Raw genomic sequence first — 23,124 nt, forward strand, 5'->3', positions numbered from 1 at the left:
AGAAATTAATGTTCATTAACTAGCAATAACCACACATCAGATACACCTCATTGGTTACGATACTGCCACTGTGCAAAGCTTGAATTAATGTCCTTTAAAAGAAACTAAATGTACTTTATAAATGTTAGCAATCTCAAGTTTAGTTAAAGGGTATTCTAGGGCTGGGGTTGTGGCTCAGTAGTAGAGCTCTCGACTGGCATGTGTGAGGCATTGGTTTGATCCTCAGAACCACATAAAAATGTACTATGCCCATCCACAACTAAAATACACACACACACACACACACACATATATTTTAAAGCCATTCTATTGGGGCTGGGGATATAGCTCGGTGATAGGGAGCTTAGCATGTTCTGGTCCAGCACCACAAAAATATATACATATATAAAACTTTTTCTTTCTGGTGTTGGGGATTGAATGTAGGGGGGAATTCTACCACTGAGCTACATCCATTCCCAACCCTTTTTAAAATTTTACACAAGGTCTAGCTATGTTGTAGAAGCTGTTGTTGAATTCAAGATCCTCCTGCCTCAGCCTCCCTAGTAGATGGGTTTACAGACAAGTGCTACCAAGCCCAGCAAGAATCTATGTTCTTCACCGATAAATTGACTTTAAATGTTTGACACAAAGCTGCTACATAGCTAATAGGAAAAATATTATAAGCTGGAAGAGTATTACAGTTGATAAACTAGAAAACTATATAGAATATTAACTAAATACTTTATAAATTGTTTATATAGTACATAATAGTACATTAATAATATTGTCATATTTGTATGTAAACGTTTAAATACATATTATATGTTTGTATATATACGTATATACACATACACATATATTTATAAACAAGGCATGAGGAAACAGAACAACTGGGTTGTGGGCGTGTGCGAAGTGCACGTAAATTTACTGGCATCTGCTTTATCAATTCTAAATACACGTGAATCAGCTATACTAAGAGGTATTTTGATTCAAACTCCGAGAATATATGATATGGACTCACCTGAATTAATGCATGATTGTCTTTAGAGAAGACCAAATCACTTGCCAGCAAAAGAGGCTCACTTTTCTCACAGCTCTCCTGACTGATGAGTGTGTCTGCGTAGTTGGGCTGCGGAAAGATCAAATGGCTTTTCCGAGAGTCGGCAGTGAGGGAGACCTCATGCGAATAGGTCTGTAGAAAAGCACGCACCCCGTCCACGCCCACAAAGTGAGAGGCGGGTAAGCCAGCCAATCCATTTTCTGCAGCCTGGAGCTGGCGCAAGGAGTGCCATTGCCTCAGCCTGAGCGCCAGCAACACAATAACAAAGGCCAGGAAGACAAAGGACACTGCAGCCACTGCCACCACCAGGTAAAGTGTGAGGCCTGAGGTTTCAGAGTTGGCAGGTGACACTAGGGTGCCCAGATCTGCGAGGACATCAGGGATGCTGTTGGCCACCACCACTGTGAGCGTGACAGTGGCCGAGAGAGGGGGCCGGCCGTGGTCCTGCACAGCCACCACCAGGCTCTGCTTGAGGGCATCTCTATCCAGCAGGGTCCTTGTGGTGCGCACCTCACCCGTGTGTAGCCCAACAGAGAAAAGCCCTGGCTCGCTGGCCTTCAGCAGGCGGTAAGACAGCCAAGCATTCTGGCCTGAGTCCTTGTCCACTGCTACTACCTTAGTCACTAGGTATCCGGGCTCTGCAGATCGGGGTGCCAGCTCTACCCCAGTGGAGCCATCAGTGGGGAGGGCAGGATACAAGATCTCAGGAGTGTTGTCATTCTGGTCCAGAATGAAGAGGCTCAAAGACACGTTGCTGCTGAGTGGAGGTTTCCCACTATCACGTGCCATTACTTGCAGCTGTAGCTCTTGGAATTGCTCATAGTCGAAGGAGTGCAATGCGTACAGAACGCCGGTGTCTGAGTTAATGGAGACATAGGAGGACACGGGTGCCCCTTGGAGGTTGTCCTCAGCCAAGAAATAAGTGACCTGGGCGTTCTCATCACAGTCGGGGTCGTGTGCAGTCACGGAGATGATGGAGGCGCTTCTAGGGTTGTTCTCTGGGAGATAGGCAGAGTAGGAGGCCTGAAGGAAGACTGGCGAGTTATCGTTTGTATCTGTTACCTTCAAGGAGATATGAGTTTTAGTTGATAGGGGCAGACTTCCCCTGTCAGTGGCAGTCACCGTGATGTTGTAGCTAGCAACCTGTTCCCGGTCTAAAACTGTGTCTGTGACCAAACTATAGTAATTTCCGTAAGATTTTTCTAATTTAAAGGGCAAATTCCCTTGGATAAAACAGACTACTTGTCCATTTTCCCCAGAGTCTTGGTCATTTACTTTTAGAAGGGCAATTAATGTCCCTCTGGGAGAGTTTTCCGGAATTGTGTTGGTGAGAGAGGTGACGATTATTTCAGGGGCGTTGTCATTTACGTCCAGAACTGTGATCAGGACCTTGGTTCGTGCTGAATATCCTGCATTATCCATTGCTTGCACTTCCATCTCGTAGACACCTGATTCCTCATAGTTCAACTCCCCTATTGTTGATATCGTCCCTAAATTACTATCTAGTTTGAAAACTTGGGACGCCTTATCGTCCACATACCGGAAGGAATACATCACTTTCCCATTGGCTCCTTCGTCCCGGTCAGTGGCATTTACTAGAAGCAGCTGAGTGCCCACGGCCACATTCTCCGGAACACTCACGTGATACTCGGACTGAGCAAACTCTGGTGCATTGTCGTTCACATCAACAACTATCACGAGGATGTGCGCGGTGCTGGTGCGGACCGGATCGCCCCCGTCCAAAGCCGTGAGGACCAGGTGGTGTGTGGCCTTTTCTTCGCGATCTAGGGCGTGTTCCAGCACCAATTCCGGATACTTGTTACCATCTGCTCCGTTTTGCACCTCCAGGGAGAAGTGAGGATTCGGACTGAGCTTGTAGCTCTGCAGAGAGTTCTTCCCGACATCTGGATCCCAAGCGTGGGGAAGGGGGAAGCGCATTCCAGTGGCTGCGTTTTCACTCATTTTTATTTCTAATTCACTTTCACGGAAGTAGGGAGCGTTATCGTTAATGTCCCTTACTTCTACTTCCACCCCGTATATTTTCACTTTATTCTCTATGAGAATCTCTAGATTTAATTGACATTTGATGGCTCCCATACAGAGTTCTTCGCGGTCTATCCTGCCTGCCGTGACCAAGCTGCCGCTTCGCGGGTTCAGAGCGAAAAGTTGAGTGCTACCTCCAGAGACGATGCGGATTCCTCCCTCTGCTAGCTCCCGGGGCTCCAGTCCCAGGTCCTTGGAGATGTCGCCCACCTTAGAGCCTTTCTCCAGCTCTTCAGGAATTGAATAGCGTATCAGGGTGCATCCGGCTTCCCAAAGGATCCCTAGGAGAACTCCCAGCAGGACCAGCCCCTTGCCATCTCGGTGAAGTCTTGCAGAAATCATTGTGTCACTTTCCTCTAGGATTATTTCTAATTCTACCCTTGACACCGAAGTCAGGATCAGCTCTCCTGTCGCCGGATAGTTGAGGCGAGCGGGTGGTGTGAGCTCCTGCGTTCAGTTTCTTCACAAAGATGGTCTGTTTCAATCTATCTGTGCTTGTGTTTTTGGCGCATGCAAGGCGAACAGGATCTCTGCTTTTCTCTCCCTGATTGGTGAACAGCGGCGCTCAGAGTCCTAACCAATTACTGCACAATCTTGAATTCCCGGGAAAGGATTTTTCATTTTTATACCTCAAATAGCTCCATCTACTGTTCGTCAAATAAGGATAGGAATGGAGCCTACTAAACCAATAGTATTTCTTTAAGTAGAAACTTTAGCGAGGTTATTTTAATTTCCTTAACATTTTCCATATAGAACCACTTTAAGATTGTTTTCCATTTTTTCCAATCACTTTTAAGAGACTTTGAAGTTTCCATAAAAGTAATTTTAATCTCATGATTTTAGTGCACTTGCTTTGAGATCCACACCCCTCAACACATCTATTATGGGAGGAGGCTCCCTAGGAACTTCCTGTTTTGATAGTTTTTGTAATAAAATAATTTAAACTTTCAGATTCAGCTATAATGTGGGGCATTTTTTTTTCAGTAGATTATTTGGTGTGCCTAAATGGAAGCACTACTTTAACAGTTTGGCATATAACACTTAAAATCAAATTTCCATGATTGTAGGGAAAATTAATAATGAGAAATTGAACACATTATCAGAAACATACCTGGAAGAAGTCAGGTGAACATGTATCAACTCTTTCAGAATTAAATGGAAGTGTTTCAACTTGCACTAACTGGAAATAAAGCTAATACTCTACAATTCTAATAATACATTATAGGGGCTGGGGTTGTGGCTCAGTGGTAGAGCCCTTGCCTACCATGTGTGAGGCACTGGGTTTGATTCTCAGCAGCACATATAAACAAATAAATAAATAAAGGTTAATCGATAACTAATAAAAATTTTAAAATAATACATTATATTTCAAAAGAATGTTTTGTGTTCAGAAAATCTTATTAAAAGAAAATTAGTAATCCAAAGAATGTTATAAACTTACCTTTTACTGGGTAACTGACCTATTTCCAGTTATTGAGAATTACCAGTATTACATTTGGAAACACATCAAAATACAGGAAAAAAAATCCTCCTAAGAAATAACTGGCTACTATGTTTTTATGAATGTAAATATTTACATTCTGAGGATAAGCGCTTTTGGAAAGGTACTAGGATTGAACCCTGGGCCTCAGGCACTCTACAACTGAACTACAATCCAGTCCTTGGTAGTCACAAAATAATATCTTAAAAATTGGAGGGCTGGGGATGTAGCTCAGTGGTAGAGCCCTTGTCCAGCATGTGTGAGGCCCTAGGTTCAATCCTCAGGAATTTTAAATAAGTAAATGTTGGGAGGGAATTTAGAGTTACCTGTAAAGGAAGATCAGACATAAAACTGACTACTTAGTGAAATTCCAAGAACCCCTAGTAAATATGTGTATATATATATATATATATATATATATATATGAATATTATTATCAAATAATATTTTGATATACCTGAATATTACTATCAATTATTACTGTCTTTATTTCTGTAAAAAAAACCTTATGTGTTTCCTCTCAATTTATAGTTAATAAAGAAAAAGCCTTATATCCTCAAGATATTGATCGCTCAAGAAACACCTACAGTGGCACATGCCTATAATTTCAGTGACTTGGGAGGCTGAAGGAGGAAAACGGCATTTTTGTGGCAAAGCTCAGCAACTTAGCTAAGTCCTAAGCAATTTAGGGAGACCCTGTCTCAAAATTTTAAAAAGGATCAAGGATGTAGCTCAGTTGTAAAGCACCCTGGGTTAAATTACCAGTACCAAACAAACAAAAACAGGAAAGAACAATAATTATAGTTCAATTTAAAATATTTACATGGCAGTAGCATCATAATGCTTACTTCTTACAGAGTTTGTTTTGTTTTGGTTATTTTTGGTGTGTGTGAATAAAATATTCCAAAATGCTGGAAGGTTAAGTAATCCACAATATTGAGAGTGAGCAAACAAACTTGAAGCAATTACCTGCTTAAGATTTTCTTGCCAAAATATTGGTTTGAAAATTAAACCAAACCACATACAAATAAAGGACTCATTGAAACTCACGTGAGTAGGAGCAACAGAGTCAAATTTTATCTTGTTATTCTCCACAGTGACACTTACTGCCAAAGAAGCTTCATTAGAAAGATCTTGTTGGGGGAACATTTCTGGCGTCATAGTGAGAAAATTAAACTCTGTTTTGCGGGAATCCGAAGCAACGTACATATTGTATGAATAAGGCCAAGTTCCCTCATTGTAGTTGAGAGAAACGCTTGGCCTAGTCTGAGAACAGAGATCATAGTGAAAGCAACCCCAGGAAGCAGAACTGGAGGAGTGACCCAGGCGCAAGGCAACAGCCAGAATCACTGCCAGGAGGAAGAGCACTGAGATCAAGCCCAAGGCCACCACCAGGTAAAACTGCAACTCGTCTTGGGGGTCTGAGGGCACAGGGGGGTCACTGAGGTCTGGCAGTGCCTCCTGCAGGCTGTCAGCAAAGACCAGGAGCAGAGTGGCTGTTGCCGAAAGAGGTGGCTGTCCACCATCACGCACAGCGACCAGCAGGCGCTGGCGAGTCGCGTCCTTGTCGCTCAAGGCGCGAGCTGTGCGCACCTCGCCAGTGCGCAGTCCCAGGCTGAAGAGTCCAGGATCGCTGGCCTGCAGCACGTGGTAGGACAACCAGGCATTGTGTCCCGAGTCCGCGTCCACCGCCACCACCTTGGTGACCAGGTAGCCCGGCTCCGCGGCACGCGGCACAGTGTGGAAGAGCGCAGAGCCGTCGGGAGCGAGCGCGGGGTAGAGCACCCGCGGCGCGTTGTCGTTGCGGTCGCCTACCAACACGCGCAGGCTCACGTTGGCGCTGAGCGCGGGCGAGCCGTGGTCACGAGCCTGAAGCGTCAGTTCAAAGGAACGCAGCTGCTCGTGGTCGAAGGCTCGCTGTGCGAACACCACGCCGCTCTGTTGGCTCACAGACACGTAGGATGACAATGCCCGAGGCTCCAGATCGCTGGCCGCGATGGAGTAGGAGACTTGGCCGTTGGACCCCAAATCTGGGTCGGAGGCACTGACTTGAGCGATGGAAGATCCTGGAGGGTTGTTTTCAGCCACGTGCACCATGTAGGAGGCCTGCTGAAAAACTGGAGCATTGTCGTTGACGTCGCCAATGTGTAGGGTGATACTTGTGCTGGAGGAAAGGGGCGGTTTGCCCTTGTCTGTAGCAGTGATGGTGACATTGTACTCTGGGGTCTTCTCCCGGTCCAGGGTCCCATCTGTTACAAGTTTGTAGTAATTATTGGCAGAAGATTCAATTCTAAAAGGAAGTTTTTCTTTTATGAGGCATGTGACTTCCCCATTTTCTCCTGAATCTTTGTCATGTGTTTTGAACAGAGCAATCACGGTGCCTGGCTTTGTGTCCTCGGTTATGGAACTGGACACTGACGTAAAAACCACATCTGGAGCATTGTCATTCTCATCTAGAATTTCTAGTATAATTTTACATTCTGTGGCCATGCCTCCACCGTCCTTGGCTTCTATGCTTATGGTATAATGGCTACTGATTTCAAAGTCTATAGGGTCTTTGGATATAATTTCTCCATTTTGATGGTCTAGCATAAACTTATTTCCAATATTATGTCCTAGCGATTTGAAGGAGTAGGTGATCTCTGCATTGATGCCCTCATCTTGGTCTGTGGCTGTCACCTTCAGCACAGAGGTGCCTGGGGGCATGTTCTCTTTAAGGCTGACTTTGTACATATCCTGGCTGAACACTGGTGGGTTATCATTGGCATCAATGACCTTGATTTGAATTTGAGTTGTGCCAGTCAGGACTGGGTCTCCCCCATCCACTGCTGTCAGGACCAGGAGATGGGAGCTCTGTTGTTCCCGATCCAGGGGCTTTTCCAACACTAATTCAGGGGCAATTTTGTCTTCCAACTTGCCCTTCACCATCAAAGAGAAATGTTCGTTAGAGCTGAGCTGGTAATCCTGGAGAGAGTGAGGTCCTACATCTGCATCTATAGCAGATTCCAGGCCAAACCGAGTCCCCAGAATTGCAAGTTCATTGATTTGTAGAACAATGCTGCTCTGGGGGAAGTTGGGTGGATTATCATTTATATCCTCTATCATCACGTTTATGTGAAAAACATTTAGAGGATTTTCTGCTACAATCTCTAAGGGCACAACACACAGGGAATTCTGGGAGCAGAGCAACTCCCGATCTACTCTTTCACTCACAAGTATATCCCCATTCTCAGTGTTTATAGTAAAGTATTTTTCCTCTGCGCCAATTCTAAGGTTGCGGGTCAGTAAATCCTGAACATTCAGCCCCAGGTCCTCAGCAAGGTTCCCCACCACGGAGCCCCTGGCCATTTCTTCTGGAATAGAATAGTGGATTTGCTTCCCAAGAGCTGCGCAGAACAAAGGCAGCAGGAAAGGAAAGAGTACTTGCCGATAGAGGGTCCTGCTCCTTTTCTTCGCCCTATATTCCATTCTTCTTTTTGTGTTGTTGCAGCCTCGATGTTAAGATAAGATGCTTCACAAATTGCTTTTAAAATATTTATTTCCACTGCAGAGAAAACCCAATGCTCCTAGTTTGAGTGTATCCCAATCTCAACGGATTCTTGCCTAAAAGAAAACACAAGTCCCGGCCACTCTCCTTTCACTCTCGCTTCTGTGACTATGCAGAATACCACTCTGGGTGCATCTCAGGATCCAGCTCTTGCAGCAAATTGGCCAACAGCGACACTCAGAGTCTATTTAGAAAACAGCAGTTAGAAGCCTTTGCAAATTTAATGGGATTTGGTATTCCAACAGGTAAATTAGATTGATATATAGGGAACTTGGTGAATTTTGGATGTGTTTATTTTCCAGTGTTTATTATCAAAGAAGGTTTCTTGGAGATGGGCTTATACAGTAGAGATATAGGCTCATATAGTAATAAGAGGTTAACAGTTGGTCTTTTTTCTAATCAGAGGAAATGCACATGTTAGAAGAGAACGAGGCAAAAATCTTTTCTCCAAATGAATGAACGACTGAGATACTCACAACACTCCAGCATTTTTCTTGACTTCAAGACTAATTTAGGCATCTGTCAGAAGAATTCCCTTTCTACAATTGATCCCTTCCCCAAACACTAGGTACTCAACTAACAGTTAATTATATTAAGGCCAACTCCTCAATGTAAAACATAAACTTGAAAGGGAACATTAATGCACAAATATCTAGAAATTATGTGAGCATGCTGAATTTAACTGATGATGAAAATGATTCCTGTGATCAGATACCCTAAGTAAGTCTCCATTTTCATACTTGGTTTTTCTAGGCATTGCTTTAGATAACATATATATCATTAAATAACTATCAAAGTGTCAATAAAAAGTTGTTTCTCAAACAGTAATTGAGTATAATTATATAGAATACAAAATGAATTTATGAAGGAAAGAAAGCAAGAACCCATACTTCCTAGATAGTTTGAAAAGGAACAAAAAAATACCCAGAAGAATACCAGTTAAATCAGTCTCTTTGTGTGTGCTGGGATTGAATCCAGGGCCTTGGGCATGCTAAACACATGCTCAACTGCTGAGCTAAACCACAGAGCTTAACCCCTAAATCAATCTCTTATAAAAGTCTAAATACCTACTCAATCTCTTACATAACTCAGAAACTATTCTATATAAATAAATCTGAAAATAAATCTTTTAACAGATTTGAAAATAACTTTTTGAGAAGCACTGGATCAAAATTTTATCATATGTGAACTTTCTACATTAAAACGTTTTCTACACAGACAGTAAAGAACAAAAGGAAATAATACCAGTTCAATGATTTGATTATTTCTTGAGAACAATCTATTGACTTCATCATAGTAATAAAAAAGATATCTGGAACTTAAGGAAAAGAAGTTCTACATTTCCTCTCCCAAGCAAATTCAATAATTAAAACCTACTCAAATCTATCTTGATAGGATGAAGCAATGAGGCAAAGTTGAAACAGTCTATACAATCTAAATATATTATCAATCATCAAAAAGCAAAATAGAATTGCTTTATGCTTAGAAAAATGGTTACATGTATAAGTGTGCATATGAATAGAACAGAAGAAACAAGCTATTGAATCAATATGGTTAATTTTGACATTAGAAGTAATAGCAAATAATGATAGAATGTAACTGTAATCAATGGAGACATAGTCAAATTGGAAGACTGTGAAAATAAATAAAAACTGTGAATCCTTAATTTGAATTAATCAGTTTACATTGATAGCCACAGACAATGATGATAGAAAAATAATACTAAAATTCAACTTAACTATAAAGTAAGCCAAGATGAATTAGACCTTTGAAATAAAAAGAAAATATGCCAGTACTAAAAAAAAATGACTTCCACAAAGTCTTTGTGCAAAATGATGGAAAATCTGATGAAAGGTAAAGTACAAGAACTCATGAATATTCTAAATGTGTATGAACTTTCACCTGCCATAAACCCAGTTTTCTTAATAGGCTCTGAAAAAAAATCCCCTTAAAACCCTTGTACCAACGCATTAACAATTGGGTAGAATAAATCTCACCTGATTGTTTGTTGGGTCATATTTGCCTAAAACAGTAGCTGAGTCTTCAGCTATCAAGAGAGGCTCGCTTTTCTCACAGCTCTCCTGGCTGATGAGCGTGTCTGCATAGTTGGGCTGCGGGAAGATCAAGTGGCTCTTCCGAGAGTCAGCGGTGAGGGACACCTCATGGGAATAGGTCTGTAGGAAGGCATGCACCCCCTCAATACCCACAAAGTGAGAGGCGGGCGTGCCCCCTAACCCGCTGCCTGCTCCCTGGAGCAAATGTGAGGAATGCCAGTGCCTCAGTCTGAGTGCCAGCAGCACAATGACAAAGATGAGGAAGATACAGGAGACTGCTGTGATGGCCACAACTAGGTAGAGTGTGAGGCCTGATTCATCTGGGTTGGTGGAAGACTCCAGACTGCCCAAGTCAGCCAGGACTTCTGGGATGCTGTCAGCCACTGCCACTGTGAGTGTCACAGTGGCTGAGAGGGGAGGTTGACCATGGTCCTGGACGGCCACCACAAGGCTCTGCTTGAGCGCATCTTTGTCCAGTAGGTTCCGGGCAGTGCGCACCTCACCTGTGTGCAGCCCCACAGTGAAGAGCCCAGGCTCACTGGTTTTGAGCAGGCGGTAGGACAGCCAGGCATTCTGTCCTGAGTCTCTGTCCACTGCCACCACTTTGGTCACCAGGTATCCAGGCTCTGCAGATCGGGGTGCTAACTCCACCCCAGTGGAACCATCAGTGGGGAGGATGGGATACAAGATCTCAGGAATGTTGTCATTCTGGTCCAGTATGAACAGATTCACTGACACATTGCTGCTGAGTGGTGGGTCCCCACTATCACATGCAGTCACTCTCAGTTGTAGGTTTTGGAACTGCTCATAGTCAAAAGAGCGCAATGCATACAGTACCCCAGTATCCGAGTTGATAGATACATAGGAGGACTGAGGTGCTCCTTGGATCATGTCTTCTGTGAGAGAATAAGTGACCTGGGCATTCTCTTTGCTATCTGGGTCAAGAGCGGTCACTGAGAAAATGGAGGATCCTCTAGGATTGTTTTCAGAAACATAGGTAGAGTAAGAAGAGTGAGTGAAGACTGGAGGGTTATCGTTCTTGTCTCCCACATTGAGTAAGAGGTGAATTTCTGTGGATAGGGATGGACTTCCTTGGTCTTTGGCTGTCAATGTTATGTTATAGCTCTGGACTTGCTCTCTGTCCAGCTCGATGTTTGTTATTAACTTGTAATAATTTCCATAAGTTTTTTCTAACTTAAAAGGGAGATTGTTAGGAATGAAACAGGAGATCTGACCATTTTCTCCAGAATCTCGATCTTGCACATTTAGAAGAGCAATTACCGTTCCTGGAGGCGAATTTTCCAACACCGAATCAATAGAAGAGGTGATAGTTATTTCTGGAGCATTATCATTCACATCCCAAACTGTAACGAACATCTTAGCAGTGGTCAAGAGACCGCCACCATCTTGGCCTTGAATTTCCATCTCATAGAACCTATATTTTTCAAAATCCAGAGGCCCTTGTACTAGAACTTCGCCAGTTTGAGAATTCAAATGGAATATTTCAGAAGCTTTGCTTTCTGTATTCTGGAACGAATACATCACTTCCCCGTTGAGACCCTCATCTGGATCCGTTGCATTTACCACCAGCACTCGAGTTCCAGAGCTGAGGTTTTCAGGAACACTCACTCTATACACAGACTGAGTAAACTTTGGGATGTGGTCATTTACATCCAGGACCACCACTCGAATGGGAACTGAGCCCTTGCTTATGGGATCGCCTCCATCTAAGGCTGTGAGGAGGAGGAGGTGAGCAGCCTCTTTCTCCCGGTCCAGACCTCGCTCCAGCACTAGTTCCGGATTCTTTGCCCCATCAGTTCCTCCTCTCATTTGCAAGGAAAAGTAACTATTAGGGCTGAGTTGGTAGCTCTGGAGAGAGTTCACTCCCACATCTGGATCCCTAGCGTTAGGTAGAGGAAATCTCAATCCAGGAGCTGCGTGCTCACTGACTTTTATCTCTATTTCCTCTTCCCGAAAGCTAGGAGCATTATCATTAACATCCATTATTTCTACCTCCACTCCATAAATCTTCAGGGTGTCCTCCACAAGAATCTCCATATTTAAAAAGCAGGAGGAAACCGTTTCACAGAGCTCCTCCCGGTCTATCCTACCCGCGGTGATCAAGCTGCCACCTCGCGGATTCAGAGCGAAAAGCTGCGTCTTCCCCCGGGAGACGATGCGGACTCCGCGGTCGGTCAGCTCCCGGGGCTCCAACCCTAGGTCCTTGGAGATGTTGCCCACGAAGAAGCCTTTGTCCACCTCTTCTAGCACAGAGTATCGGATGTGTCCGGCTCCAGATTCCCGCAGCGTCCCCAGGAAAATACACAGCAGCACCAGCGCGCTGCGTTCCAGGCTCTGGGGCGCATTCGCCATGGCCTGGATCGAGCCGATAATCCGTAGTGTCTAGAGCGGGTTTGATCTCAATCAGCTTACCTGTCTGTCCACGAGGTCCCAGGCCGTCCGCATCCAAAATATATTAGAAAGCGAAGGAAAGTGCTTTTAAGTTTCCAGCATCAGGATCTGTGAGTATCCATCTTATTCTGCTTTGGTCGGGGAAGGGGCTCAATAGCTCGCAGCCTCCCGTTCCCTGATTGGTGAACAGCGGCGCCTAGAGCCCACTTTTATTATTGCAACCACTAAGAAAAACTGATGTGCCGGTTCCAGAAGAAATTGTTAACACTTACCTCTGTGAATCATACGTATTTATGAAGCTTAAAACCGCAAAAAATAGTTATGTAATGAGATGCTAAATGTTTACCAAAAGCACTTATGAAAGTAATGATTATTAAAAGAACTTGTTCAATTTTTAAAAATTTCAAATACTACCGGGACTGAAAACTTCGTTCTAATTAATTTTACTGACTGAAGGGAGCAGGCATTTGTGGACGTGGAGATAGCATGGTCCCCACAAAATTATCAAGTAGAATGAATGACTAATTCTTACCATTTTTGTGAGTATAATAAAGATAAAACTTTTGATAAAATTTAAACAGCATTAGGGTTGATATTTAAAATACCATGATAAAATATAACTATTTCATATCCTTAACTAAAAGGTACTTTCATGAATATTTCCTCTGAGATTTCTTGTTTATATGTGGGGAGTGTTGGGAATGGAACATAGGGAGCGACACCCCCAACCCTCAATAATTTTACTATAAAATACCTTTGTATGGTAGGAGGATTTTGAAGCATTGAAAACTTTTTTTTTTCTAACGGTAATACCCAAAGGTTTGACCTAGATTTATCTTAAGACCTTCACCAAAATATTATCTAAAATCATGAAATAGTACTATATTGTGTTACACTGGCATATTGAAATATAAAAAGCGTCATTTTAAATACCTGGTCAAGCGTGTTCTTCTCTGCTTCAACACCAGGAGGTAAAATGCTAGCCAATAACACTGAAGAGCTATCTTTGTTGAGAATATCTTGTACCGCAGGAAAATTATTAACAGAAGTAAGAAAATTAAATTCCGGGTTAGTTTGATCCCCGTGCCCACGCATATTACAGGCATAGGGCAACGTTCCATCGCTGTAATTGGGGGGCAGCACAGGTCCAGACTTTGAGCAGAAAACTGATCCAAAGCAGCCTCTGGCTACAGGGTTGGAATACTGCCTCAAACGCAAAGAAATAGCCAGAATCACTGCAAGAAGGAAAAGCACCGAGATCAAGGCCAAAGCAACAACCAGGTAAAACTGCAGCTCTGCCTGAGGATCAGAGGGAATAGGGTGGTCTGCGATGTCCGGCAAAGCCTCCTGTAGGCTATCAGCGAAGATTAAGAGCAGCGTGGCGGTCGCTGAGAGGGGCGGCTGTCCACCATCACGCACAGCGACTAGCAGGCGGTGGCGGGAAGCATCTTTGTCGTTCAGGGGACGCACAGTGCGCACCTCGCCCGTGCGTAGTCCCAGGCTGAAAAGTCCGGGATCCGTCGCCTGCAATAAATGGTAAGAGAGCCAAGCATTGTGACCTGCGTCAGCGTCAACCGCCACCACTTTGGTGACCAAGTAATCGGGCTGTGCGGCTCGAGGAACCGTATCGAACAGCGCGGAACCGTCGGGCCCCAGCGCCGGGTACAATACTCGGGGAGCGTTGTCATTGCGGTCGTCCACCAACACGCGCAGACTCACGTTGGTGCTGAGAGCCGTCAAGCCCTGGTCTCGCGCCTGTATCGTCAGCTCGAAGGCTCTCAGCTGCTCGTGGTCAAAGGAGCGCTGCGCGAACACCACGCCGCTCTGCACGTTCACCGACACATAGGACGACAATGTTTTGGGTTCCAGGTCGCTGGCAATAATAGAGTAGGAGACTTGGCCATTGGGTCCCAGATCTGGATCCCACGCTCCGACCTGGGTTATGGAGGCCCCGGGCTGGTTGTTTTCTGGTACATGGACCAGGTAGGTGGACTTTTGGAAAATGGGAGCGTTGTCATTCACATCAGTGATGTGCAGGGTGAAGGTTATGTCGGACGAGAGGGGTGGCTTGCCTTTGTCAGTGGCTGTGATGGTAAGGTTGTATGCTGGGGTCTGCTCCCGGTCCAGGGCCCCATCTGTTACTAACTTGTAGTAATTGTTGGAAGAAGAACGTATCTTAAACGGACCGTTTCTACTTAAACTACAAGTGACTTCTGCGTTTTCCCCCGAATCTCGGTCCCGTGTTTTGAAGAGGGCCACAACCATTCCACGAGGGGAATTCTCCAAAATCTGATCAGATAAAGAAGTGATTATTATTTCTGGGCTGTTGTCATTTTCATCTAGAACCTCTATGATTATTTTACATTGTGTAGAGAGAGATCCACGGTCCTTTACTTCTACATTCATTGTGTATCTTTCTACTTCTTCAAAATCCAAGGGCTGGTGAGTTATAATGTTTCCAGTACTGGAATCCAGATAGAACACACTTTGGGCTTTGTCAGCCACTCCAAGGAAAGAGTAGGTGAACTCTGCATTGATGCCCTCATCCCGATCAGTGGCCATCACCCTTAGAACTGAGGTGCCTGGAGGCACGTCTTCCCGGAGGCTGACCCTATAAACGTCCTGGCTAAACACAGGAGGGTTATCATTGGCATCTACCACTATGATTCTAATCTGAATAGTACCACTTAGGGGTGGGTTCCCACCGTCTAAGGCTGTCAGCACCAGGTGGTGAGTGCTTTGTGTTTCTCGGTCCAGGGTCTTCTGCAATAACAATTCTGGATATTTGTCGCCATCAGGATTATCTTTCACCACTAATGAGAAATACTCATTCGGACCCAGTTGATATTTGCTCAGTGAATTCATACCAATATCAGGATCTTTTGCAGACTCAAGAATTGTTCCCATTCCCGGGCTGACTGATTCACTTATTTCTAAGATTATTTCATCTTTTAGGAATTGAGGAGCATGGTCATTAATATCCTCAATCGTCACAACGACATGAAAAATATTTAAAGGATTTTCCACCACAGCTTCCAACTGCAGCTCACATCTTCTCCTCTCTTTGCATATCTGCTCCCGGTCTATTCGGTCCTTCACAAGCAAGTCCCCACTCTGCGCGTCTACATTGAAGTGCAGCTTCTCTGCGCTAACTCGCAGCTTCCGAGCTGACACATCCAGGACACTGAGCCCCAGATCCTTGGCGAGGTTCCCCACCACCGAGCCCTTGGCCAGCTCCTCGGGAATGGAGTAGCGGATCGGCTCTCCGAGTGCCGAATAGAACAAAGGCAACAGCCAGGGAAACAGTACCTGCCCGCGGCCGGCGCGTCGCCTCTGCGCGCAGCTCCCTCCCATCACTCACTCACTTACTCGGGTGTTTTTTCACTGGATCCCCCACTTCGCAGCTGGGAGAGGAAGTTATCTACCACGCTGGAAGAGTATTCGGTCCAGGACAGGCGGAGCCCAGTTTCGGGGATGGGAATCTGTGCGTGTATTCTCCAGGAGTCAGAGGGTTTCCTTCTGTGTGTTGGTGGCTGCGCAGGAAATCCCAGGCAAGAGACTGAGGGATCCCGGGCGTTGGAGCTTGCTCTGCACTGGCCGACAGCGGCGCCCAGAGGCTACGTGTGGAACTGCAGCCTGGCTTTTCTATTAGGGAATCTTCGATTTTTCAAAGTTTATAACCAAAATATTTGAATCTCATTCCTTGGTGAATCCATTTTCACCACAAAGACTTTTTACGTCATCATAAGCACATGTCTCTTTATGTATTAAAATTTATTTTGAGTTTTAAAGGAATATAGAGTGAAGGTCTACAGGAGGTCTATAGGTCTTCTATCCCATGGCCCATTGCCACTGAATTCCACCATTCAGAGATAATTACTGTTGCTCTTTTTAAGAATAATTACCGATAAAATGGGAAGTACTGAAGATAAGCAAAAAGTTTTTGTCTTTAATCCTAGCCTTTATTCAGTCAGAAACTAATAACCCTTCCTTCCACATTTAGATATTAGAATGTAACCATTGGCAATCATCTAGGATATTCTGTATTGCTTTAAAAATAATTATATTAAAAAATTTTGCTTATAATAGATACAATGTCAAAAATGTATTTTCAACCTGTATTTTTTCAAAATGGTAGAATTACTTAGATGGATGCATAGTAATTTGACTCCCATGGACAGAAACTTAATAGTTTCAATGATTTCACAGTTAATAATTATTACCCTAGAGAGTGTGCTCAGCTTCCCACAGACCTATAATTAACCAAATGCTGATTGACACAAAAAAGTCATGGTCTCATAAATAGTTGAGACATTTTAGAACATTCTGATTTTTATGACATCAAGTTAGCAGAGTATTAGTAATTAAAGAGAGTAAACAAAATACATCATTATCTTTGTTTTGTTTTATAGTTGGGGTTGAAACCAGGAGTGCTATACCCTGAGCTACATCCCAGTCCTATTCATTTATTTATTTTTGAGATAGATACTAAGTTGCTTAGGGTCTCACTAAATTGCTGAGGCTGGCCTTTATCCCTCAATCTCCGGAGTCACTGGGATTAGAGGCATGTATTATCACACCCAGCTTATATCACTGATTTAAATGTGCTAATTAATTCATCCACTGATCATTTGTTTTTTTTTTTTTTTTTTTTTTTTTTTTTTTTTTTTTTTTTTTTTTTAAATATTTATTTATTTATTTATTTTAGTTCTCGGCGGACACAACATCTTTGTTTGTATGTGGTGCTGAGGATCGAACCCGGGCCGCACGCATGCCAGGCGAGCGCGCTACTGCTTGAGCCACATCCCCAGCCCCTGATCATTTGTTTGGAAGAATTTTGTGTACTTCTTTGCTTATTTTCTGGTATCCTGAAAAAAAATGACATTTCTTTCTTTACTCTTATTTTGACTCTGAATTTGTTTCAGAGTTTCAGGTATGTTTAACTTCCTCTACATTAACAAGTCCTACCTTGTTAATGAAATACCCTTGTCAACATAGCTTTTACTCCTGTTCTTGGGAACATGTACAAATTTATCTCTCCTCAAACCATATTTAGTTTTACCCTTAATGATTGGGATGTCTAATTTTAAAAAGAAAAGAGAATAGAACCACAACTCTTCTCTATTTAACCCACTATAGACTCTTTAGAATCCCTCTTGAGTAAGGAGAGTCAAATTAAGAGGTATATCTTCCACACAGCAACATGAAATTAGAGAATCAAATGCAAAAAGATGCCAAAGTCTTAACAGGTTTGATTTTAGTTGGAAAAACCTAAACACACATTGTTATGAATTTTAACTGAATATTAAGAAAACTTTAAATCTTTAAGGACTGTATTCAACTATAACTGTTACTACAAGTATAGTTTGGAAAACATAATTGCAAAGGCACATTGTCCTTCTCCCTGAGAAGAACAATGCTGAATAACCTTGGGCTTGGCTTGTGTTTCCAGTTAGGGTAATGCATTTGTTTCTGACATTTACCTATTTTTACCAGACCTGCATACAAATCAAGAGCTTGAGTTGTCTAAAGAGCCAGGTTTTCAGCTTCTGTCCACTGAGGAAAACACACAAATTGAAAAGCATTTTGTATAGAAGTCTGTCTTAGAAATTTTCAGTATTATACTCAACAACACTATAAAATTTAAGTTCCTGCAAAGCTAATCATAACAAACTTATGACACTTTGAGTCTTTGCTGATGAGTCTTACTCATCAAATTCTACTTTTAATGTTTTAGCAAGAGACCAGTGTCACTGAATCTGAGAGAAAAGTAATTAAAATAAAGATTTAAATTTTACATCACTGTACTGAAAACCTAAAGGTAAAACCAATCATAATTGCTTAAAGGAAAGCAAAAGTAAAAATAGAACTCACTGGAACCAAAGGAGTATCTTCTATAGGAAACTTTGAATCATCTAACAAAGACAAAGGATCCTTTTTCTCACAGCTCTCCTGGCTGATAAGCGTGTCTGCATAGTTGGGCTGGGGAAAGATAATGTGGCTCTTCCGTGAGTCTGCAGTCAGGGAGACCTCATGGGAATAGGTCTGCAGGAAAGTGCGCACCCCATCCACATCCACAAAGTGAGAGGTATGCACACCTGCTAACCCTCCACCTGCCGTCTGGAGCAGGTGAGACTTGTGCCAACGCCAAAGTCTGAGTGCCAGCAGCAGGATGATGAAGGTGAGAAAAAGACAGGAGACAGCAGCTAAGGCCACCACCAGGTAGAGAGTAAGGCCTGAAGCATCATGGTCATGTGGGGGTTCAAGGCTGCTTAAGTCAGCCAAAACATCTGGAATGCTGTCAGCTACAGCCACAGTGAGGGTGATGGTGGATGAGAGTGGTGGCTGGCCATGGTCCTGCACAACCACCACAAGGCTCTGCTTGAGAGCATCTCTGTCTAGCAGGGCCCTTGCTGTGCGCACCTCACCAGTATGCAGCCCCACCACAAAAAGCCCTGGCTCACTGGCCTTGAGCAGGCGGTAGGACAGCCAGGCATTCTGTCCTGAGTCTCTGTCCACTGCCACCACTTTGGTCACTAGGTATCCAGGCTCTGCAGAGCGGGGTGCCAGCTCTACCCCAGTGGAGCCATCAGTGGGAAGGGTAGGGTACAGGATCTCAGGAGTATTGTCATTCATGTCCAGCACGAATAGGCTCAGAGACACATTGCTGCTGAGTGGTGGGTTCCCACTGTCACTGGCAATCACTTGCATCTTCAGCTCACGAAATTGCTCATAGTCAAAGGATCGTAGTGCATACAGGATGCCAGTGTCTGAATTAATAGATACAAAGGAGGATAGTGGTGCCCCTTGGATGGTGTCTTCAGTCAGAGAGTAAATGACCTGGGCATTCTCTTTGCTGTCTGGATCAAGGGCTGTCACTGAAAAGATGGAGGCACCCATAGGGTTGTTCTCTGGGATATAGGTAAAGTAGGAAATGTGAGAGAAGGTTGGTGGGTTGTCGTTGATATCTGCCACTTGCAGGGTAAAGTGAGTTTCAGTTGACAGAGGTGGACTCCCACCATCTGTGGCTGTTACTGTGATGTTGTAAAAGGATACCTGTTCCCTGTCAAGGGCTCTGTGTGTCACCAAGCTGTAATAACTGTCAATAGACTTTTCTAACTTAAATGGTAGATTACTTGAGATGGAACAGGTTACCTCTCCATTCTGCCCAGAATCTAAATCATGCACGTTTAAAAGGGCTATGACAGTTCCTAGAGGTGAATCTTCAGTCACTGGACTAAACAGAGATGTGATGGTCACCTCTGGACTGTTGTCATTTATATCTTCTATGGTAATCAACACTTTTGCAGTTGCAATATATGCTCCTCCATCTTCTGCCTGTACTTCTATTTCATAGAAGCTTGTTTCTTCATAATCTAAAATTTCAGATATTTTAATTTCCCCAGTATTTTTGTTTAGTTGGAATTTCGACAATTGTATGTCAGGTAATTTTCGAAAGGAATAGGTTACTTCTCCATTGGCTCCTTCATCCTTGTCAGTGGCGGTGACCGTTAGCAACTGAGTGCCTACAGGCAAATTCTCTGGAACATTTAATCGATACTCTGGCAAAGTGAATACCGGTGCGTTGTCATTTGCATCAAATACAGTCACAGTGACGAGGACAGTGCCTGATCTGAGAGGGTTACCTCCGTCAGAAGCAGTGAGAACCATATGGTGAATGGCCTCTTCTTCTCGATCTAGGGCGTGCTCCAGCACCAGCTCTGGGTACTTGACGCCATTGGCACGACTCTGAACTCCTAGTGAGAAATGCTTATTGGGGCTGAGCTGGTAGCTCTGCAGTGAGTTCACGCCCACATCCGGATCAATAGCTTCCGGGAGAGGAAAACACATTCCTGGAGCGACGTTTTCATTAATCTTTACGTCCAGATTTTCTGCTTGGAATTTTGGGGCATTATCATTGATATCCGTTACTTCTATTTCTATCCCGAAAAGTTTCACCCTATCTTCCAAAAGGATGTTAAAATTCACCAAACACCGTGCGCTCTGAGCACACAGTTCCTCCCGGTCTATCCTGCCTGCGGTGACCAAGCTGCCGCTTCGCGGGTTCAAAGAGAAAAGCTGCGTCCTACCTCTGGAGACGATGCGGACTCCGCGCTCCGCTAGCTCCCGGGGCTCCAGTCCCAGGTCCTTGGAGATGTTACCCACGAAAGAGCCTTTCTCTAATTCCTCAGGAACGGAATAGCGGATCTGCCGGGCTCCGGACTCCCAGGGCATCTGCAGGTAAAGGCAGAGGAGGACCAGCTTGGTGTGGTCGGAGAGCTTCCTCACAGCAGCCATTGTTCTCTGGTTACGAAATTCTCCTGAAGTCCTCCCGGGACCCTCTGTATATTTCAACTGGTTCCTTGTTCTTTCTGTGACGGCAGGGATTCTCTGTAGCCTGCGCACCTTAAATTCCGGAGTGAGTTTCTGTTGCAGCCCAGGAGCCAGTTTGTAGGAATTGTGGGGCTTTGTGCAGTTGGCGATGTGAGAATACCGACTGAGTGCTTGCTGTGATTCTCTCCAAATAGGTGAACAGCGGCGCTCAGAGTCCTAAGAAGTTACTGCACCCACTAGTGTACATATTAGCAAACGCTACTGTATCTCTGTTGGATATATTGATTCTTTTATTCTTTGGTTTTTCTGTTGGTATCATTTCCCGCTGCCCCCCACCCCGCCCATGGACTCGAACACAGGATTTACATACTAGACAAGTGCTCTATTTCTGCTCCGCTTATATCTTTAATCAATCTCTATTTATAGATTTCTTAATGGGGGTGAGATAAAGTGGAATGAAAATACTATAGCATATTATACGATGTTTGGCTAATATATAGTTGCAACACATTATCCCATTTTTAAAAAATGTAAGGTATATACCCACTTCAAAATGTAAATAATGCTTTTTAATGTCTTATGAAATCAGTTACATTCAGAAAAATCTTATAATTTTACTTGAAGTTGTGACTTAAATGGTTCAATTATGTTTAGTACACATGCATATAAAGACTATTATACTTCTTGTGAGATAATTGACTTTGAAAGTTATTTTTAAAATTTTAGATTTAGTTAATTTGTTTAGCTTAAGACTGTGTGAGAGGTTGCCAAAAATTCTCCTTGTTTCTCTTTCTTCTCCTCCTCCTCCTCCTCCTCCTCCTCTTCTTCTTCTTCTTCTGCCGCAGTCCGGCTGCAGCAGAATAACCAGGGGGTGACGAACAACTTGTGTACGTTGATACAGCAGGAGTGGAAGCTGTTTATTGCAGGACAGGAGCAGTATTTATACATTTCACACAGCTTATCTAATTAGCATAAACTAGATACAGCAGTCAACCAATCAGGAATCTCCACACTTAATGGCTCGCTTTTGTTACTTCTCAAACCACTCCCTCTGGCATTTTGCCAGGCACCATCCAGACTTGTTTAGGAACTTTAACATTCCCCTGGCAAAATGCCAGGTGTTATTTTGACTTGTTTAAGACTCTAACATTCTTCTCCTTCTCCTCCTCCTCCTCCTCCTCCTCCTCCTCCTCCTCCTCCTCCTCCTCCTCCTCCTCCTCCTTCTTCTCTCTCTCTCTCTCTCTCTCTCTCTCTCTCTCTCTCTCTCGGGATTTAACTCAGAGAGTCTCAACCACTGAGCCATACCTCCAGTCCTCTTTATTTTATTTTGAGACAGGGTCTTCCTAAGTTGCTCAGACTCTCTTTAAACTTGCAATCCTTTTACATAAGCCTCCCGAATCACTGGAGTTACAGATGTGAGTTAACATACTCAGCTCTGATATAGGATTTTTAAATTTTTATTTATTTTTTATTTTTATTTTTTAGATGTTGATGAACCTTTATTTTATTCATTTGTTTATATGTGGTGCTCAGTATCGAGCCCAGTGCTTCACACATGCACTTTAGCACTGAGTCACCATCCCAGCCCTCTATGTAGGTTTTTAACAAATAAATATTTACGCTAAATGATCCGTTTCATAATGGCATTGGTGTTAGTATAAATAATTTCTTCTCTTAGGCAGTTCATATGGAACCCCAAAGAAAGTGGTTCATATATTTTCAATTGTGCATGCCCCCAAACCCAGCAGCAGTTTTTTTCCTCAAATGTGAAGAACTTAGTGACTCACTTCTTTCATACAGAAAACAAGTTGCTCAAAGATATTTATGTTATTTATGTTACTACATCCCCAAGTATGGACCTCTTCAGAATAGATTTTGTCTCCCCCCCCCCCTCAAAGTTCTTAATTCAGAGACAGAGACTGAGACCAAAATGTAATAATAGCATTTCATTTGCTTTCTTAGAAATTTCTTTCTATGTATTCTTTTTCTTTTCCTTCCTTTTTCCTTCTCATTCTTTTTCAGTACTGGGGATTGAACTGAAGGGAACTTCACCCCTGAGCTACATTCCCAGCCCATTATTATTATTATTATCATCATCAATTTTAAATTGCCCAGGCTGACCTCAGATTTGTGATCCTCCTGCCTCAGCCTCCTGATTGGCTAGGATTTCAAGCATTCCTCATCATACCCAGCTCTTCCTTGGAAATTTCTTTAT

At 43.5% G+C, this 23,124-nt stretch overlaps 3 protein-coding genes across 3 annotated transcripts in view; all 3 read right to left on the bottom strand.

Moving 5' to 3' along the window:
- Positions 1 to 12,587, bottom strand: part of LOC124103523 (uncharacterized) — a 78,160-nt gene extending 65,573 nt beyond the window's left edge. The window contains exons 1-4 of the mRNA XM_058584375.1: positions 10,107 to 12,587; positions 8,850 to 8,868; positions 5,613 to 8,053; positions 1,001 to 3,535 (exon numbers count right to left, since the gene is read on the bottom strand). Of these exons, the coding sequence (XP_058440358.1) occupies positions 1,001 to 3,535; positions 5,613 to 8,053; positions 8,850 to 8,868; positions 10,107 to 12,536 (7,425 nt within the window). The 5' untranslated portion in view covers positions 12,537 to 12,587. The remainder of the gene's footprint in view (positions 1 to 1,000; positions 3,536 to 5,612; positions 8,054 to 8,849; positions 8,869 to 10,106) is intronic.
- Positions 12,588 to 13,442: 855 nt separating this feature from the next.
- On the bottom strand, positions 13,443 to 15,929 carry LOC131424784 (protocadherin gamma-B7-like). The gene has a single exon (XM_058584376.1). The coding sequence runs from the start codon at positions 15,927 to 15,929 to the stop codon at positions 13,443 to 13,445; it is 2,487 nt and encodes an 828-aa protein (XP_058440359.1).
- A 1,282-nt stretch (positions 15,930 to 17,211) lies between these two features.
- LOC131424770 (protocadherin gamma-A10) lies at positions 17,212 to 22,062 on the bottom strand. Its single transcript, XM_058584272.1, has one exon. The coding sequence runs from the start codon at positions 20,871 to 20,873 to the stop codon at positions 18,417 to 18,419; it is 2,457 nt and encodes an 818-aa protein (XP_058440255.1). The 5' UTR covers positions 20,874 to 22,062; the 3' UTR covers positions 17,212 to 18,416.
- Between the last annotated feature and the right edge of the window lie 1,062 nt (positions 22,063 to 23,124).

This window comes from Marmota monax, unplaced genomic scaffold, assembly GCF_021218885.2.
Source record: "Marmota monax isolate L192 unplaced genomic scaffold, Marmota_monax_Labrador192_F-V1.1 WCK01_AAM20220418_F8-fsc00006, whole genome shotgun sequence".
NCBI lineage: Eukaryota > Metazoa > Chordata > Mammalia > Rodentia > Sciuridae > Marmota > Marmota monax.

Excerpts from the sequence above, each read along its gene's own strand:
- LOC131424784 (XM_058584376.1), bottom strand. The coding sequence starts at position 15,929 with ATGGGAGGGAGCTGCGCGCAGAGGCGACGCGCCGGCCGCGGGCAGGTA.
- LOC131424770 (XM_058584272.1), bottom strand. The coding sequence starts at position 20,873 with ATGGCTGCTGTGAGGAAGCTCTCCGACCACACCAAGCTGGTCCTCCTC.